Source organism: Camellia sinensis, chromosome 12, assembly GCF_055761805.1.
Source record: "Camellia sinensis isolate YWXY chromosome 12, ASM5576180v1, whole genome shotgun sequence".
In the NCBI taxonomy this organism is placed as follows: domain Eukaryota; kingdom Viridiplantae; phylum Streptophyta; class Magnoliopsida; order Ericales; family Theaceae; genus Camellia; species Camellia sinensis.
Genome location: NC_138972.1, coordinates 26831026 through 26852244, shown reverse-complemented (window position 1 = coordinate 26852244; position 21219 = coordinate 26831026). Strand labels below are relative to the sequence as shown.

Here is a 21219-nt window from a genome sequence, read left to right as displayed (position 1 = left end):
GGATCCTATTAAAAACTCCCTCATCTAAAAAAAAAAAATTCATGTATATATATTGGTTATTTCGCACTAAACCCTATGAGAAGTTGTATTATGTCATTTTAACTAAAAAAATGAAGAAAAAAATTGAAATATGTCAAACATGATAGTTTCAAAAATTGCATGAATTATAAAAAGTGAATCAAATTGTAAATCAATTGTGAATTGCGCGATTCACTAGAGACTCACTTCCAAAATAGATTCATCCATAGATTTGTATCGATTTTGTAAAAATTGTTAATCGAATCGTGAATCGTAAGATCCTGATAACAAAGCTCTGGATCATTGGCTTTTCAACTGCGAGAAGGTTAGGGAGCTTTGGGATTTGTTGTTAGAACATTTTTGGGGTTCTTTGAGTTATCCCTGCTTGATTAAGAGAGTTGTTGGAAAGTTGGGAATGCTGCAAATGGAGGAGAACAAAGAGAGCTTGATTGAAAGCTTCTCCCTGCATTTTGTGGTATTATGAAAAGAAAGAAATGGGTGCATTTTTTATGATGACAGTGTTAGCAACTTTTATGTTCAAGATTTGTCTTTTGCATAGTTTTCCTTGTTGGTGTAAAAGATTTTTTGTCAATCCTCGTCTACTGTAGATTTCATCAGGAGCTCAACTTGGCATCAAACCTTCTTTGATACTCTTGAATACAGGTTGTGTATCCTTTGCCCTTTTGTTTTTTTCTAATACATATTTACTTATAAAAAAAGATGTAACAAAGATTAATTAAAGGACAAAAAGTGACTAGAATGGATATGCTAGGATGACTAGCGATTACCAGCTTGACTATTTTTCGACATAAACCCAGTAAATGAAGGCAATCCAAAATGAAGTATATAGCCGTGGTCTTCAATGCTCTTCACATATGCAGTGATAACCTGTAAATCATACACAATTAGAAAAAGAAAAAAAAAAAAAATCATACCAGAACATAAGCATGAGAGATAAACAAAAGCTATGGTTAAGAGTAGAGTGTTCAACTCAAACACAATTTCGCAAGAAACAGACTCCACATTAAACCAAAAAGAGTGCCTTACCTAGCCTCCTTTGTCATATAGGCAAATAAGGGAATAAAATTTTTATTTTACAACTTCAAAGCTAGAAAATAAAGAGCTAAAAGAACACATAATAATTAATAATTTAGCAATAATACTTGAGTCTTATTTTTTCATGGGTAATTGAAAAGGGAGGATTTAATTTGAGTATTGGCATACCTCTGCTATAGAGGATTAGGCAGTGTTTTTAAAGGCTCAAGGCGCACCAAGTCACTAAAGGTCTCTTAGGACCTAGGCGCAAGGTGAGGTGCGGGCTTTATTGAAGCAAGGCACGCAGTCTTAGTAAAAAATAAATAAATTAACATAGACTAATGACTCATACTAGTACTAAGACAAATTATTTTAAAAAATTAAAAAATTAAAAATAAATAAAAGAAGAAGAAGAAAGTAACCAAGGCAAATTATCGAATAATTCTCAAACCATAGAATAAAAAAAGAAGACATGTGCTTGCTTATACAAACAGCTATTATTCTCGTTTTTGCATTATTCCATGAAACAGAGAAGCAAAAAAAAATGACAGGAAAAAAAACCCAACCCGGCAATAGACAGAAAAGAAGAGAGAGAAGAACCCTGCCCAGCAAAGAAGCAGGGAAGAGAGAGAGAGAGAGTCAAAGAAGCTAGAAAAAGAAAAAAAATAGAGCAAAGAGGAGGAAGAAGAAGAAGAGAGAGAGAGAGAGAGTCAAAGTCGAAAAGAAAAAAACAGAGAGCAACAAAGTAGAAGGGGAGGGAGGAGGGGAGAAAAAATAAGTCACCTAGCAACCAGCGAAGAAAAAGAGCAAGGGGGAAAAAAAAAAGTCGAATCAAATTGAATCGAATCACCTAACAGCAACTAACGAAGAAGAAGAAGAAGAACTGACTTCAAGATTTTGAAGTCCTCAATCGAAATCGAAGTCGAAGTCGAGAGAAACGAGCCTAGAAGACGACACAGATTTCTTCAATGGATTAGGGATTTAAGTTGTTGACTGATTTGGGTTGAGTTGTATTGTATGAGTTGTAATCCTATGGGTTAGAACCTTTTGAACACAGATCAGAGCTGTTAGATCAGCATCAGAAACAAAAGCAAAAACAAAAAAAGCCCTCTTAGGCTCACACCTTGCGCCTTTCAGCGCCTGGCCAAGGCGCACAACTCATTCAACGTGCCTCGCCTTGGGTCCCTTCAAGACACCAGTTGCGCCCTACGCCTAAGTGCGCCTTTCACAACACTAGGACTAGGGTTACCACAATTAGCACTAGTCATCATCATTCCTAAGTGCGGGAACCACAATGCTGTTAGGCACATCCTTCATGTGAGCTCACCTATTATGTGACGCAAGATTCTTCCCTAATTGTTTAATCCAGCACCTGGGGATTTTGATGACATGTATTCCTCTGTTACAACCTTGAGTTGAGTCCAAGGACAAGACCTTGTTACTTAGTCCAAAAGGTAGCCCTCTCTCTCTGGGAGTGCTCCCTTAGTTGTACGGTCAAGCTCTTCCACACTAACCACTCTGTGCTTGGCCAATATGATAATCTTAGTGGTCTGATCCAGTTACAGATGCTCGGCCATTGCCTATCTTGGCCCAAATAGTGGCTGGACCAACTCTAACATTCTTGACGCACAACCCTAATTCCAATATACGATATCTAGCCCTAGCCCTAGCCATAGCCCTAGCCCAAAGCTCGGCTCGGTCCAAGGGTGCTAGACTAGGTTTAGCCCATCTCGTGTACTTGGCCTATGCCCTTATCTAACCACATACGCAGGCTAGTTGGGCTTAACCCATGTGACGAGTTCGGCCCAATCTAGGCCTTGCCTCGGTCATATTAACCACCTTCATTTGCCCCTTAGCTTTCACTTGTAGTTAGCAGTGTTTTAAAAGGCTCTAGGCGCACCAAGGCGACAAGGTCTCCTATAGCCTAAGCACAAGGCACGAGGCAAGGCGCTCGCCTCACCAAAGCGAAGCACAAGTAGTAGAAGAAAAGCAAAATTATAAAATAGGCAAACTTTTCAACATAACTAATATATACAAAATTTCAGAAATCATAACCATTTCCAATAATCTTTAAACATAACATTCAATAATCTAAAAACTAGAAATATATCCAACGAAAGATATAAAGCATAACATTCAATCTTTTATCACTTTTCACTCTCTTTTGACCACGTTTTGTCATTTTATATTGAAGAGTTTTGAATCCCTGTGGGTATACTCACAAAAAAAGCACTTAATCAACAATTGGAGTAGAAAAATAGGTATGAGCTCACGTCTTGCGCCTCAAAAAAAATCCCACACCTCGCGCCTCAAAAAAAAAATCCCTCGCCTCAGCACCTAAGCTGCGCCTTCCATATTGCGCCTCGCCTTGACCTGTTCGAAGCGCAAGGTTGCTCCTCATTGCAACTCGAGCGCCTTTTAAAACACCGGGACTTAGTGAAGAGGAAGCTAACTTCAGGGGCAATCTCCTTGTGATATTAAGTGTCTACCTCCTTAGCTCAGTCATCCCCCTGGTCAGACACAAATATCCGTTTGTGTACTGCTTGTGCACACGTGGCGCTTTTCGATTGGTGAAGCCAACCTGTCCTTAATCGCTTGATTTGCTCAATGTGACACGATCCGTTGTATTTTTTCATCTTCCCCAACAAGTAATGATAGTAATAAATAACACCCTTTGGTTTCCCAATACACTCGGATGTCTCTTCTAGTTCAAAAGCTATGAGTACTACATCTTCCTTCCAAGAAGGTCTTCCCCTTTCTAATGATCTAGAGCTCTCTCGCAGATTTTGTTCACTCCAATTCCATCATTCCGCTCCAACAAGCCTGTTCCAACCCCAACTTTGAGCCCATCTGTTGTAAGTCGTCCTTCCTCACTAGCTTTGATTCCTAGTCGCACTTAGTTCCTTAGATTTCCAATATTGTTCTGGTTTCTCTCGATGTCCGCCATTGATTCTAGTGACTATTGCCATGATTTCCCCGCCGTTTATTATTTCCGTGCTTTGTGAGGTTTCAACGCCATGGACAAGTTTCAGAGTAAGGTGGATACTCCCGCTGCTATGATGCGATTCCATCATGAGTACAGTGTTGCCAATGACGTCACATTATCGTTGGCAATGATGGATGCTAAACAGATGGGGGCCAAATCAACAGTCGCCTTCCTTATAGCATCCATTGTTGAAGGCAGACTTAGATTCTTATTAGACACTTGGTTGCATCAGCTTTTCCATCAAGTCATGCTTACCTCGATGCAAGTCTCTATTAATGTCATTAGGATAGTCTGTGGAATCTCAACCCTTAATCATAAGCTCAGACTTAACCTTGAAATCTGGGACATCTTTCATTGCAATGGTTTATTCCACAACAAGGATTATAGCACATATTACTTGTGTGTTTGGTCGGCCAAGTTACATATTACTTGTGTGTCTGATCGGCCGAGTTGCACCTAGTTACCAAGCTCTTTGGTAAAGGACAAGCACAATGATGACTTCCTTCAAGTTAGGAGAAATTGGGAGTTTTCAGCCGATACTAAGGACCAAATAGAGAGGCTACCACAAGTCGATAGCCATCCAAGTCTTGGACTGACCTCTCCTTTAATCTCAAATTCTTGATTATTTTGCCTAAGTCACTCGTTTGGTTCCCCTTTCAGGTTCTAGTTGACACGAGGCAGCCGACCACGGAGAACGTAGAAGCGATCAAGGCCACATTTCAATACAAAAAACGTTTAGCTCTAGAGTTGCTCGGTTACATACAAATCTACAGGTTTACTATCACAAAGAAAGTTAAAGTACTGATTATCTTCAAGAGTCTCCTGAGCATAAAGACAAGCATCAACTCGATTAGACAACAAGTGCCTCTTCTTTTGTTCCAACCCGTTCTTCGAGCCAAGCTCCCAATAGCACTGTCTAAGGAGATAACCATGCTGAAGCAAAGAATGATGCTTGATTTGGAGACCAAAGTTCTCAATTCCACATCTACACAAGGAACAGCTCTCTTGCCTTTCCTTAGACTAGGTAGTATGAGAGGCTTGTTTAGAAATTTGTCTGAAGGAGAAGAACGTTTATTTTATTCTGAGGTTGAACTAAACAAGTCCCCCCCTTCCCCAAACCGAGAGGTCCTCGAAGAGGCATAAGGAGACTAGCGAAGAACTAGTTGATGCCATATTGAAGAGCAAGGAACGAAGAGTTGCCCGAGCTGTGGGAACAGCCTTTGATGCATACTGGCCGACTGATCAATACCACTAACTCCGTTGTAAATTCACGCGAGATGGCTTTCGATCTGTCGAAGATCTTCTTCCACTTGACATGGCCAACCACAACATTCCTTCAAGAAACCACATAATGAAGGGAATAGCCCAAATGCTAACCATGGAAATGTGTTTTTGTACATATTTAAGTCTTTCCTCTCCCTTGTTAGCAACTAATTGACTGTCTTCTTCAATGTGTACAAAGGATGCATATCATTGATGATTTGACTACTTTAGAGGATTCCAAGAGGACCCCCAAGGTGGCTGAGCAAGAGGCATCTTGGCCTAAGACTTCTATTGCGTCAGATGAGAAGGCAAAGCTAGAAGCTGTGGAGATAAGCAAGAAATCAGAGGAGAGGGTGGCCAAGCTAGAGGGTGTGGTGGCAATCAAACTCGAGGTGCGATGTCAAAGGCTTGTAAAAGTGATTCCAATAACCAGATTTATTTAAAGCACTTTAACCCTCAAACATCTCACATCACGAGTGCAACCCTATAAAGAACTGCAAAATAAACATGTATTCCTATTTTTTGGATATTGTTCACAAGGTAGGAACAAGCCCAAACCAATCCCCAAAACTCATATTTTTCAATCTCAAAACCCAACCCTTTGTTTCACTTTTAAAACCGTAAAATCCTCGTATTTTTTCACTCATCTAGCTTTTTAAAACTAACTGAAAGAGTCACATGCACTTTTTTTGTTGCTATACATTTGAGAACAAGAGTCACTCCTGTTAGTAGAGTGCAATTTGCACTGATTCTACATCACAAAAAAGCAAGGACATATGCCTAAGTGGGTACAAGATACAGGTGGTTTGCCTTTGTCTATCCTAACACCTCATTAATAGTGGGACCTCAACTACTAGGACCGCCAAATCACCAATACACAGATTTCAGATGTTTACAAAGCACATCACATGCCTTTATCTTGGTATAGAGTCATCTCCTTTTGGAGATCTATCTCTTTCGCTCTCTAAGTCAAGCAAAAGCACAAGTCCCTCGAGGGAGAGTGGAGCGAGCATCTTAATCAACCTTTAATTCTAGCCACCAAGTCACATGACCTGAGAGGTATTGCATAGGGTCATAGGGTCTCACTCAACTGCCCTGTAATCGTGGAACAAACTCTACCAGAGAGGTCCCTAGGCTAGTGTAGGAGCATTGGATGCCATTGGGGGAAAAGGGGGGACGCAGCATAGGTGAAACACACTATAGTAAAGAATCACTCTACCACCAAACAAAAGGCATCGAGCATGGCATCAAGAGCAAGGGAGGCGACGCGCAAGAGAGGAGCATATTGAGCACGTTTACATAAGCATATTAGAAGTACCTTACTAATTGTCTGTAAGCCCTAGGCTTAAGGTTAAGGCATCGTTAGTCTTAAGTGACATGTCTCGACTCACAAAATATCAAATTTCAATTTCTCATCACAAAATATTTTATTACACCTTTTCCTTTCACTAGTAACATTTATCATTATTAAAATTAATATTCATTTGTTATAGGATTGTGGTCAAAAAAAGTTGAATGAAAACAGGAAGGAACCAAAAATAAGAAGAAAGTATCATATTAGTATCAGAGTCATTTTCTTGCAAAAAGAAAAATTAAATCTTCAATGAAACATTTGAAAAAATGCATACCATTCCTTCTTGAATAACATCCAAGGTTAAGGTCTTATGCAACAAAGCAAGACGCAAAGAAAGCCAGATCTTTCGTTTCCCCTTCTCTTTTTCTTATCATCACCCAGTTGCAGTACAATGCAAGAAACCAATTGCCCAACATAATAAATGCTAGAAAGAAAATTAGTCTCCACATCCTGATATAATAGAAAATAAAACCTTCTTAGACTGAAATTATGAAAACAAACGATTTTAAGCACACATAAATGTACGGAAGGAGGGGGAAAATCTAAATGAGAAAAATTAGTTCAAAAGCAATAGAATAATAATGGCACAAAGACAGAAAATAAATGTCAAGGGAAGAACTATTTGGATATTCTTTATAGAAGAAGCAAGTCACCACCTTCACTTTATTATCTGAAATAGGATCGAATGCTTCACTTGCACGAACTAATCCACGCAAGCCCCCTGGAAGACTAATTATGATATCTTTCTCATTTACTTCAGCAATGACTCCCCAAAGCTTCATTCCCGGAGAAATATTCTAGGAATGCACAAAGAAAGCATAACTTTAAATTAGACAGCAAATTAATATGGAAAAAAAATATATCCAAAATTAAGATGCTAAATTATTAACAGATGGCATCTATGAAGTTTACTTCAAAGTGTAGATAAGCTAGAAATACAAAAGTAGCAGTACCAATAATTACAAGAATTTTTGAAAACAATATTAGGCATTTATTGAAATTTCATGCAATTTTTATTAAAATCTTCAAAATAAAGTCTACACGCACTGTACTATTCTCAGGTTGCCCAGTCTCAATAGAGAGAAATAAAGAAAGAAAATACACAAAAATAAATAAATAAATAAATAAGAAGTAAGAAGTAAGAAGTTATTCACCCAAAAAAAAAAATAAATAAGAAGTATAATAGATAACATTCACATATGGAACGAGAGAAGGGAAAATGAAATAGTATGACAGGACAAGATCTATATAGTCAATCATAACATTATGATCAGGGTTGGAGAAAGTATGATCAGGAAGAAAACAAGTAGGGTTGGAGAAAGTATGATCAGGAAGAAAACAAGTGGGCATAGCAAAAGTAGTCACAAGACTCACAGCTGACACGTTTAGCAGACCCTAGACACTCAAGTTGATCCAACAACTTCCATCGGGGTAGTTCATTAACTTCACATGAAATCAGGGGCAAGTTAAAGGAAGAAATACAAAATCTAACCACCTGGCTCAGATTTGTAAATTTTATTTTCCCATTTTAGCACAAGTAGAACTTTAATTTTAGAAATTAAGCTCCCCTTGTATTCAGTACTTTATGGTCATGGTTCATTCACCCTTTAATATATATTAATTAAAATTTTACATGGATTGAGTTTGATCAAGTCATACGGATGTACGTGTCTATGTATATAACATTCCCCCCTTCTTCTTTTTTCTTTTTTTGGGTCAATTGATAGAGAGAATTTTTCAATATGAAGTGAATTACATCAGGGGCAAACATAGTCCAACAACTATAGAATAGAAGCCCCACAACTAATCTAGTGAAGAGCCCCTATAATAGGAAAGAAACAAGTAGCCTAACCAACCAACCAACCTACAAACATGCCCCATATTGGGGAAGACACTACAGGAAATTCGAGTTTTAGCGGCGTTTTTAAAACGCCGCTAAAAGCCTGAAAAGCGCCGTAAAAAGTTATAGCGGCGTTTAAAATTTTCGCCGTTGATACGGCCGCCGCAATAGGTTTGCATCGTTTAATAAACGTCGCTAAAACTATTAGACGGCGTTTTTTAAAACGCCACAAAAATGTTGACGTCCGCTTCTATTACCGTCACAAACTAACGTGTGACGTGAGCATGACGTCATTTAGTGGCGTTTTTCAAAAACTCCACTTTTTTTCTTTTTCTTTTTCTTTTTTTTAAAATTATTTATTTATTTATTTATTTATTATTATTATTATTATGTCCAAAGCATACCATTTTAGAAAATATGCATTATAATGAATTTGAAAAAACAAATCTTCCACTAGACTAAGCCAAATACATTATAATGAAATCCAAAAAAACAAAATTCAAATTCACACTTCAGATACTTCAAATACCACATGAAATTAGGCAACAATCTACACAAATTTTAGCTTGATACAAGAATGTTAAATCTAGAGGTTCAATGCTGAGCCACAACCTCCAACTTCCATTTCTCAAAAATTATTTCTACCAAATAAAAGACAGGAATTCAACTTCTTTCAACTCTTTTTTTTTTTTTTCCCTCTATTATTTTCCTTACATCCAAACATAGCTTCAAGGGCATGCATAAATACCGAAACGACATGATCTCATAACCAATAGAGCCTAATAGGCTAATTGACAACCTATAAACCAAATGCATCATATTAAATAAAATAAATAAATAAATAAAAATTCCTGGAGAAAGCATAGCTTTTATTACAAATTTTACAACAATTCTTGTCAGCATGCATTACAAGTAATTCCCCTACAAATTTGTGCACTATATTGGATTCCAAGAGACAATAAATTTGCAAGGGGGCAAATTTTGAACGGAAAGTTATGAATTTTAATCAGTAGAACATACAGTGGAGAAGAACATTGATCATTCTTTTCAGTTTCCACCTCAGATGAGTCAAGCTCGTGGCATGACTACCAGGTGCACATACTAAATTAAATGAGCAAATACAAGTAGAGAATGAAAAGCAGAAACAAAAGTCAAAATGGAAAACAAGTAAAGCTGCTAGATGAAAGGTACCGAGAGTGAAAGAGCTCGGGTCAAACATCACCGGCACAAGGGAGACAGCAATTTTTGTTAAGTCAAGGTGGGTCACAGCTCTCTAGCTACATCATATGTTCAAATGTGAAGTGGGTCACGGCCAGAACTGGTATCCCTGTGCTTCAAAGAGAGGTTTGCAAATTGTGAATCATGGTCTCTACTATTTGTTGCGTCTATGACTAGAAGACAGTTGTTGTTGTTGACACAAGGCTCGCAGCCTTCCAATTTTTCTTTCCAATACTTCATGCTCCACTGCATAAACCCTTCAATTGTCTTAGTTTCTGGATGAAAATATGTGAAAGAATTTACTGCTGCCCTGTGTTGCAGCTCGCAAAAAAATACAAATTAAGGATATATTAACCCCACAGCGCTCATTCTTTCATATGCTTAATGTGTCCACACTGGTTGTGAAGCACACAGTCCTGCATCCAACACACTTGAAAAAACAAAGAGTACACCCAGTAGTGTCGAACCTTTACTATTCATTTTTCTTTGTTTGAGAAAGTTCCACTTTGTACACATGGCACCACAAGTCAAGCATGCAATAAACACTCATATAATAGAACAAGTAAATATAAATAAAAGTGAAGTGAACAAAACAAAAAGAGCATACATGTATTTATCCATATGATAATTGCCAAGCTTCAATTTCCATTTTATGCAATTGTTATCACAAAAAGTAAGATGGTTCAAAATTATAACTGTCATATATTTAGATGTTGATGTGTTCTCGAAAATGGGGGTTAAGACTGGGTACATCTTGCCCTTCCCAGACCCTGCTTTAGTGCGAGCCTTGTGCATTGTGTCCTCAGTATGGATGGGTCTTCTTTTTTAAAGGTTTGCAATGTCATGTAATCCATGTCGCATCAAGTCATGTCAAGTCAATGTCCTGTGTTTATAGCTATGCTACTAAGCTCCAAAGTCGCACATTTTGTAATGCAAGTGATTTCAATACCAATGATATTAAAGCTTTTCAAGCATGTAACCTATCTACCACTTATATGTGTGTATTTATCAACAAAGAAATTATGACATGGCAAAATTGCTTGCAATTTTTCTTAAAAAATGAAGCAATACATATCAATCATGTGAGTTTCTATATATAACCTACCTCAATGCCACCTCTAGTAACAATCATAAAGGAAGATATATATGTTGGATTCTACTAATGAAACAAATGACAACAAACATGTAGATCAACCCAGCTAAAATTTTCGTTCTAATTGTAACAAAGAAATAGTTTTATCATAAATGATTGCCTAATAAATTTGATTATCTAAAATTCACAACTGTCACTATAATTCTGTCCACCAGAAGACAGATTCAAATGAAGGTTGTTTATATTTGCTGCCATTGTCCAATTATCATTTCCTCACCTCAGCATAACATCTTCTACATTATCCAATGAGAAAATACGTCCACCAACTTTCTAAGGGCATCCAGAAGGATGTCACTTTCTCAAGAAAAGCGAATCCACCATTCACCTTAATTTTAAAAAACTAATACTTATCAAAAGCAGCCAGGTAATACAATGGTGCAACAATCTAGAGAGAAATCTTTCTGTTTAGCAAGCACTTATGCTGTGCTGACAAGGATGCAAACAAGCACAGCTACTACAATTATCCAAGCATAAGTTCAATAATAGGTCTCCTGATCCCAAGACTTAGGTTAGCTATCCAAACATACCCAGGAAACAAGGTATTAAAGTTATTGAAGACCCTGGGCTACAACCAGCTGAACAAATGAACTAGAATAAGCATGGACTGAAACAAGCATAATCCACCTACTATGTTAATGAGCCTAAAGCTAAGTAGTGCAACAATTGGGTTAGCAGTTTTCATATTTTTTATTGAATAAAGGTCTACAAGAAACCAAAAATGGTAATGATGTAATGCAACTAAAAAACTAAAAATAAAAGAAGCTCTATCAAATTCCACAGAAATCAGAAACTGATTTTGATCCCCCACCCCTCCCCAACCCTATAACAGTTCAAGGAGCATTCATGCAGAAAACGCCCAGAAATTTAATGTTTTCTTACAGTAAATGTAAAAGAAATGTTTTAAAAATTATGTAATGCTACAACAAAAATTTTCCCCTGCTTCAATGACATATAGGCAAAAACCACTGGAAGTTTACAGTTAGCTCAATATTCCTTTATGCTCATTCCAATACAGTTTATATCTTCAATTATCATCTAAGAATTCAGATTCACAATTACCCTCAAACAGCATCCATTATCAATATTCCCATAATTCTTGTAGGATTGATTATACCTGAGTTGGGGGCTTCCAAGCAACAGAAGCAAATATGATTCAAAAAGCTTCAAGAAGTATGAAAACTCACAATACTTTATCAGCTGCTCCTGGGCTAAACTTTCTAAACGTTGCTTCAAGGCTTTGTTCTCCATGGTTAGAATAAGATTTTGTTGGTTGAGAAATTCAAGCTCAGCAGAAAATTCAGATCCTTCTGCCTGTAATTGTATATAAGGACCAACATCAGCACATTATGATAAACTACAGCAACTTTCCCCAAAAAAAATGTTTCAAATTTTTTTAGTAGTTTTTAACTAATTCATGCCTGTAAAGCTTGCACATTCCTTTCCAGTTCAGCTATATATTGAAGTTTCCGAACCCGTGAACGTTGAGCAAATTGCCTGCATAACAGCATTTCATATTTATTCCGCAGCAACTCACATATCAAATTAATAGTCTTTACAGATAACACCAATCTCATTTTAAAGATTGCAGACTTCTCATATCAAATTACCTAATGTATTCAATAGTATAGTCATATAAACGATACACACACACACACACACACAAAAACCTAAAGCCACCACATCTGAATTACTAATTGAAAGAACTAATATCAAACAACTTCACTTTAAAACCCATACACTCATACATATTGATTTCCAGTTCAAGAGCAAATGAACTTTGATCAAACGTAGGACCTATTGTCCCACCAGGGAAGAGCATGCAATTTCTTTAATTTGACACTGATCACTGAACGAGTTTTCCTAGTCATGTATAACCAAAATTACAAAGTCGTGCTGATTTATGTTCCTGCTAATATTGGGAACTCTACTGACTAGGCACAGGATTCTCAATCTGGTGCAGATCTTTCTCTGCACCAGAACAAGTATAAAACCTTGCAATTTTAAACCGAAAAATAAACCATAGAACAACTTTGGATAAAGATCATCATCAAACCTTGCAATTTTAAAGGTGATGCCACATAATAAGAGTAAGAAAGCTAAGAAACCAAAGTATTGAAATGAAGGATAGGACATATTGCTTAGCACGTTTTGAATCCATTTCAAACTGGATGACATACTGCTTAGCACTTGGGGTGGGCAGCTATGAACCAAGATTTTGAATATTCCACCTTCAGACTGGATGATGAATAAGTTGTACTTTATATGAAAAATATGGGTCCTGTTTCATTTGCATATTAAAGCTTTCCTTAATATTTGGGAACAAAATTAGTTAATCAACTTCATTATTTCAAAAAAGACAGATTTCTTTGTCAATTAATACTGCTGAACAAATTATGCACAAAAAATGCTGAGGAATTTGTACCTGGGTCACAATTGTCCACTGCAAATCCAGCAGAAGTTGAACAAAATCATCGAATTTGGTCCCGATTAGTATAGGAATTGCCGTCTGCAAACAAAAATTAAAGCAAAAAAATTAAAAATTTTATATGAAAATATGTTCATACTCTTTTAAGAATGAATAGTATCCAAATAATGAAATTCTGCAACTTCATTCTTTTCAATACAAAAATAGAGATTGCTGTCGATATCATCCATAACACACTTATTAATGATCAAATTATTGACATAAATCTTTTTCTCCGCCACAATTGCATTAAACAAGTACTTTTTCTATTGTATTTTTTTATTTTTTATTTTCTTTTGAGGAATATATGATTGGATCATTAATAATCTTAAATGTTTGGCACTTCACTAGTAAAGACCCCATCAACAAAATGAAGTTCTACCCACTTTCATAATGTTGTTCGTTGCCATTATATTTATCCATTCACTACTGCTATAGGAGAAAAAAATATTACAGAAAAATGCATAGAATAATCTAAACCACACATTCCAGTTGATGCAAATTTAGAAGATAGATTTAGTACTTGATTCCACTTTCTTGCTTGATTGTACCATCCAATAACACTGTAATAATCCAGAAAACACAAAATTATATCAAATTAGTGGTTCTTTAAACTTAAAACTATGTATGTATCACTATTAAAAGGAGTACTGATTTAATGATGAAATAATTAACATACCTATTTAGAGTACACCGGCTAGTAAGATCAAACATAAACAAAATTACTATTGCATCTTTGCAAGCAATAGGAATTTGCTCAAGTGACCTATTGTCTCCTACATCCAAATTAAAATTACAAACAAACAAACATTTTAAGTAAATAGAATCCACTAAGACTTCGGAAATTACAAACATTTTAAGTAAATAGAATCCAAATTTTTTAAACTAAAGAACGAAAAAATTACAGAGAAAGTAGAACAGATCAACAGATTTGACAATGAGAAAGTAGATAATGAAAAATGTACCTGATTAAGAGCAAGAGAGATCAGTTAGAACAGATCGATTTTGGATTTTGGATTTTGGATCTGCGATTTGATGAAGAACAGATCGATTTGATGATGAACAGAACAGATCGATTTGATGAAGAACAGATCGAGTTCGAGTTCAATGAAGAACAGCTAGAGCAAAGCCCTCGAGCGACAGAGATCGATGAAGAATAGCTAGAGAGTTCGATTGCGAGCGACAGAGATCGATTAAGTGCAAACCATCGAGGGTTTTGGATCTGCAATCGAGCAAATCGAGGGTTGAGGATGAGAAATTGAGCGAGCGAGCGAGAGAGTGTGTGTTTGAAACTGAGCGAGAGCGAGTGAGAGCTTCAAATCGAGGGTTTTGGAAGAGAGGGAAACTGAGTTGTGGTAGAGACTGAGAAAGAGAGACTGAGTTCAAAGAGACGGAGGTTTTGATGGTCAATACATTGACCCAATACGGCGCCGTTTCACTGAGATCAGACACAACGTTTTTCGAAAACGTTGTGTTTCGTTAATTTATAGTGGCGTTTCCCTAAACGCCACAAAAAAAACGTTGTTGTAGACCACTTTTCCTGTAGTGAGAAGAGAACAATATTAGGAAAGAGCGGGAAGAAATTATCAATCCTTGCTCAATGCAAGGATTGACCCCCTAACCTCTCAAATAGAAATGTACCAGGGTAACCAACTAAGTTAACCCACCCTTGTTATTTGTACCTTTTTCAAGGAATCTAAGCACCTTAAATTCATAGATCAAACTGAGAATGAAGCTGAAACATTGTCAGTTCAGTATTGTGAAGGCAAGATTGCAGATGTAAAGGTTCTCAGATTTCAGTTTTTCGGCCTGTCAAACAACTAAACAAAAATTCACCAAGTCTGGAAATACAGTAACTTAATTTAGTTTAATGAAATAGCACTATTAGCACCTAAGTACGGCTGTTAACAACCATCTTATTACTTCCATCACCCAGTGAATTCCCTATTCAGCTTAGTAATTATGCAATTTTATAGGCTAACTCCAATCGAACTTGTCAATTGTTTGAGTCATTACTAATCTTGTTTCTTTTCATGCATTTCCTCTTTTATTCCCCCACTTACTCTCCATTTTTTTTGTTTGTTTGTTTTCTTGCGAAACCACATTGTTGTTTTCAGCATATAACTCGAGTATCCAGTTCCTAAACTAGGAAAATCAGACATTTAGAACAGATGTCGCAGCAACAATACAAAAGAAAACTTGAATGAATTATACATCAAAACCCTATTATAATAATGATTCAAGGATGGGTCAACAATAGCATAGCATCCGAGAGAACCAACCGTAGTACACACTAATGATAGAATAATCTATCTCCATACATATAATAACTTAAAACACAAACAATCAATTATCTAACAAATATTTACCTTCAAGGTGATCTTATTGGCAAACCTAGGTAGTTTTCCAGAAATGCCATCACCGAAAAGAGAACCCAAATCATCCTCTTCTGCTGAATGATTTCGCTTTTGTAGCCTTTTATTCTTATTCTTATAATTATTATTATTCAACTCCCTCTCTCCTGATTCAAACTCCATATCAACATCATCGCCATCAACTTCATCGACCTCTTTCCCAAGTGAACTACTTCCACCTAATAATAATAACACATACAAAACAACAAATAAATTTAAAACCATACATACATACATACATGTAATATATATATATATATACACGAACCACCTCTGGCAGTGGCTCTAGGGAAGTCAGGGACGTCGTCTTGGAGTTGCATAGCCAATACTTGTGTTTCGTCTGTTTTACTTGTGGGCTTGAATGATTTCTTAGATGACTTCTGGAATTTCTGCTCAGATTTCTTGTTTGAAATTTTCTTGGAAGGTCGTGCCATTTTACCTGAAAATTTTTCTAAGCAACCAAACACGTTCTAGGGTTTTGAGACAAGTGATCGTTTAAACCCTAAAGCCAAACCAATACAGAGCACGAGCTGCGGAGGAGGCTTTAGAAGGGTTTTAGACAAAACTGCTGATTATAATGTTTATATATATATATATATATATAGAGCAATGCTATAGACCATTAATTTATCATCACCAATACCATTATTAATGAGGTGGCAATTGAAAAAAAAAAAAAAAGCACAAAACACATGTGGTCTAAAGCATTTTATATATATATATATCAAATAAATACAAGTGTTAATTACACTTTTTATCCTTCTAATTTGATTTAAATTTTATTTTCATATCTATTATTTTAATTTAAATAATTTAATTGTTATAGTTGCCTTATTTGATTAGATGAATTATAATATGATATTTGAATTATTGGTACATGAAACTCACATTTTATTATTTTGTTACAAATTTTATTATTCAGTTTAGATTCCAATGATTATCTAACAAAATTGATAAATTTTTTAATCTTATAATTAATAGCACAAAACATATATATAATTGGTTATAGACCAATTTTTCCTTACTTGATTATTGATCAAATATTGCCTAAAGCTTCTTAGTAAGAGTAGTATTTGGGCCGTTACCTTTATTTTTGATAAAATTTACATTTTTTAAAACTATTTGATAAGATCTATCAAAAAAATATCTCAATTGAATATAAAATTATTTTTAAAAAAAAAACACTTTTTGAATGAAAATGTATAACTTTCGAAATTTCACATTTTTAAAATTCATATAGTTTCTAAATTGAAAAATTTTAAATTTAAATTTCTAATTTCATAGTGTTTCTAAATTGAAAAATTTTAAATTTAAATTTCTAATAATGTGAAATTTCACATATTTGAAATGCAACAAATAAAAAATAAATAAATAAACTTTACACTTGTTCTAAATAAAAATAATGCGATTTTTTTTTAAAGTGCGAATATTCACACTTTCAACAAACAATAAATACTTTCTACACGTTTTTAGGTGGCCCTGTGACCTTTTTATCAAAATCCAAACTAAAATTAACAAAAATAAAATAAAATAAAATTGAAAATTTTAAAAATTACTAAAGAATTGCTTCCAAACTACTGCTGATGGTTGGTCATGCACTTCGTTAAAGAGGGTAAAGATATTTCACAAGGGAAAGTTTATAGTATATACATACGCATCTCTAGTTATAATTTTTGTAATATTTAGTTATAATTTATTGTAATGTTAGTCATGACTCATTATAATATTGATTATGACATTATTTTGGTTATGATTCAAACGTTTTTTAGTTATACCTTATAAATATTTTTAAATTTTGACTCCCAACAAATTGAGTTATGACATTTGTAATAATCAACCCCACAAATATTATAACTTACATATAATAGCATTGCCTTTTTGACAAATGCTTAAGATGAATTTTGGAGTATGCCTATCATTTATTGCTCTCTCTTTTTTTCTTTTTCTTTTTTCGTTCTATGATGATGAAATACATAGTGACTAGTGAGCCTCTACAACTAATGAGCTCAATTAGATACCATTAGCGGAGAGGGCTCCTCAATATGTGTCAAATAAACCACAAACATTTCCTTGAGTTGAGTTAAGTTGACATATAATCTGCGTCGAAGAATCCAAAAACATTATAATAGTTTTGGAGAAATAAAGTACCGCTTGAACGGTGGAGTTACTGCTTGAGCGGTGAATTGAGGCAACCAATATTTTCCTCTACAAGTCTGATGATAACCTCAACATACATATCATGATTATATTCATTTACTTATATGTTATTTATTAACTGTGATATGTGCCTTGTGATTAATTTGTACATATCTATCTGATTTGGAAATTATCTATCATGGTTTCTGCTCTAAATCTGAAATTGATAGCCAAAATGTTTTTAGAAACTGAAACTAAGCACATGGATAGACTAATTGGAATTTTTGGAACCATTTGAAAAAGTTTTATTAGAAATTGATTTAGTTTAGTAAAATCGCATGTGATTAAATTGAGCCTTAATTTGAACTATTTTGGGTTAATTGAGTTGTGTACTAACCTTGATTAATTAAGACTACTTGTGTTTAATTAAGATGATATAAGATAATACATGATTAGTATCTAATTTAATCCTATTTATGATTCAACATCAGATTTAGTGTAGTATGAGATGAGAATTTTGTAATGTTGGGTGTAGAGGATTAAAATCCGTGAGTGTGTGTTGTGCTGGAAGCTTTAGAAGAGTTGTGTGTGCACGTATCTTGTGTAGGAGAGTCAAGATGTGAGAGTGTGTGTATATGTATTCTGCTGAGTTGAGGGAATGTTGTATTATTTCTTTGGTTTTATTGAGTTCATCCTTGGCTCCTTGTGTTGAGAGCTCAAGTTAGAAAGAGAGTGAGAGTTGAAGACTAGCTTTAGAGAGAAAAACCCATTTTTGTGCTAGAGATTGAAGAAACTAAGGAGGATCATCTCATATTTTCTGAAATCAAAGCTCTAGGTAAGAATCTTGAACACAATTTCTGTAGTAAATCCTTTATGCGTCATGATTTCATCAAGTTATTGAGCTACTTTCATGAGAGTTGTAAAAAAATGGATTTTTGAGCATGAAGATGAGTTGCATGTACATTCTTAGTAGTTAATCTTTGATTTCATCATTCTAAGTATGAGTTTTGAAGTCTTTGCATGCATGTGAATTCATATCTTGTTTATTGTTTCAGAAACTCATGAATTTATAAGCACCGTTGCATATTTTTTTGAAGAATAAGAGAGAAGAGTTGGAAATTCTTGCATGCGTGGATTTTAGTTCAAACCTTTGACAAATTGATGAAGATTTGAATAAAGGATGTTTCAAAGGTCTTGTATTTGAGTTTTCTAAAACTATTCCATGTATTTGAACAAACCATGCACGACCCCAAGTTTTGAAGAGTTGTTAGAAGCCATTTTTGTTGAGCTTGGTACCTAGAAATTTTGCAGACCGCTCGAGCGACCGTTTAGTGGCTCGAGCGAACTTCATGGGCTCCCAATAGTTTTGCAATCTTTACAAATCGCTCGAGAGACCAAAATGTGGCTCAAGCGAACCCTTTGTATGTTATCGGACCACTTGAGCGATGGAGTGTTGGCTCAAGCCAACTTCAAACCTTCCCAGCATTTTTGAAATCCATGCAGTCTGCTCGAGCGACCATTTGGTGGCTCGAGCGATCATGTCATTTTCAGCACATTTTGGGATGTTGTTTTGTGTTCGCATCTTCGTTTCCATCTTCTTCTAAGCATTCCTAGGCATGAATTATGACTCATTAAGGAACTAATAAGTAAGAAACCATCATGAATAATTGGATTAGAAAAGAGTAGATGAATTATTCGGTTCAAACAATATGTTTCAATGTGTATGCTTATATGCAATGTGTAGGTTCGAACGTTGTGGAAGAAAATCAACCTACTCAAGGTGAGTAATATCTTATATAGTTTTTTTTTTTGGGTGAATAATATCTTATCTTATATGGTTAAGAGAGAGGCTTGAAAAAAAATGACATAAACATTGGGACAAGGACTTAACTTATGACTACGCTATTAAAGTTGACAGAGTTTGGTTCCTTTATCTCAAAATGCTCGTGTCCCTATGTTTCAAACCTCTCTTATCATGTTGTACGACTGAAAAGAAAGGCACACATATTGGTACGAAAACTATTGTCCTAAGGTTTTGATATGACCTATTCCAATGAAAATGAAAAGCAAAGCAAAATGAAGAGGATTAACACACAGTTCAACAAATTCAAGGCACAACTCAAGCTACAGTTGCAGCCTCAGCTCAAGTTATAGCTCAAGGTCTTAGGCTTAGGTTTAGGCTTAGCTATTTTGTTGCATGGTACAAAATAGCTTAAACAAAATATCTTAGACCACTATTTGTTTTTAACTTAAGTGGGCCAAAATCAGTTAACAGTCACAAGAAGGCCCGGGGAACACTGCGAACACCTCAACAGGGACCGATGTAAGTTGTGGAAACTTCTAGTTTGAAAACTAAGTGAAAAAAGACACTTTTTCACACTTAAGCTTGAAAATAGTCCATCGGGGTCCAAAACTGTGTAACAGTCACGAGAAGACTCGGAGAACACCTCAAACACATCAGGAGGGAGCATTATAAGTTGTGGAAACTTACGGAACTGGCACGAGACTCCCAATTTGAAAACTAAGTCAAAAAATGTACTTTTTCACACTTAAGGTTGAAAATAGGCCATCGGGGTCCAAAATCTTGTAAGAGTCACAAAAACTCTCGGGAACAACCCAAACACCTCAGGAAGGACCAATGTAAGTTGTCGAAACTAACGGAACTAGCACGGGACTCCTGGTTTGAAAACTAAGTAAAAAAATGCATTTTTTTCACACTTACCATCGAGTAAAATCTCCTTGTGCTTCAGGACCCCATAGAAACAACAAAGAATGTGCTAAACTATTAGTAGGAGTAGAAACTGCGGCTGTTAAGAAATTACAGCCTTCCAAATAGGAACTAGCCAATCCATGAGTATACCATGAAGTTACAAAGGTTGTACCTGTGAACCAACCCCCTAAAGCAAAAGGTTAAAAATAGGCCGTCGGAGGCCAAAATCTTGTAACAGTCACAAGAACGCCTGGTGAACACCTCAAATACCTTGGGAGGGAGCAATGTAAGTTGTGAAAATTTACAGAACTGGCACGGGATTCTCGATTTGAAAACTAAGTCGAAAAATGCACTTTTTCACACTTAAGGTTGAAAATAGGCCATCGGGGGCCAAAATCATATAACAGTCACGAGAAGGCCCGAGGAACACTTCAAACATCTCGGGAGCGAGCAATGTAAGTTGTGGAAACTTACGGAACAAGTACAGGACTCCCGGTTTAAAAACTAAGTCGAAAAATGAACTTTTTTTCAGACTTAAGCTTGAAAATAGGCCATCGGGGGGCCAAAATCGTGTAACAGTCACGAGAAGGCTCAGGGAACACCACAAACACCTCGGGAAGGACCAATG

The 21219-nt window shown here is 35.7% G+C and overlaps 1 protein-coding gene across 6 annotated transcripts in view; it reads right to left on the bottom strand.

Moving 5' to 3' along the window:
* LOC145804414 (rRNA biogenesis protein RRP5-like) overlaps positions 1-16312 on the bottom strand; it is a 28089-nt gene extending 11777 nt beyond the window's left edge. The window contains exons 1-6 of one of the 6 annotated variants that reach the window (XR_014346086.1): positions 16014-16276; positions 15701-15924; positions 13290-13373; positions 13045-13145; positions 12286-12361; positions 12063-12178 (exon numbers count right to left, since the gene is read on the bottom strand). Coding sequence is in view for 4 of the 6 variants with exons in the window: in XM_082898164.1 (XP_082754290.1) it covers positions 9787-9960; positions 13290-13373; positions 15701-15924; positions 16014-16179 (648 nt within the window). In the remaining 2 variants the exon portion in view is untranslated. The other 5 variants (XR_014346085.1, XM_082898167.1, XM_082898165.1 and 2 more) reach the window with 5 other exon arrangements.
* Between the last annotated feature and the right edge of the window lie 4907 nt (positions 16313-21219).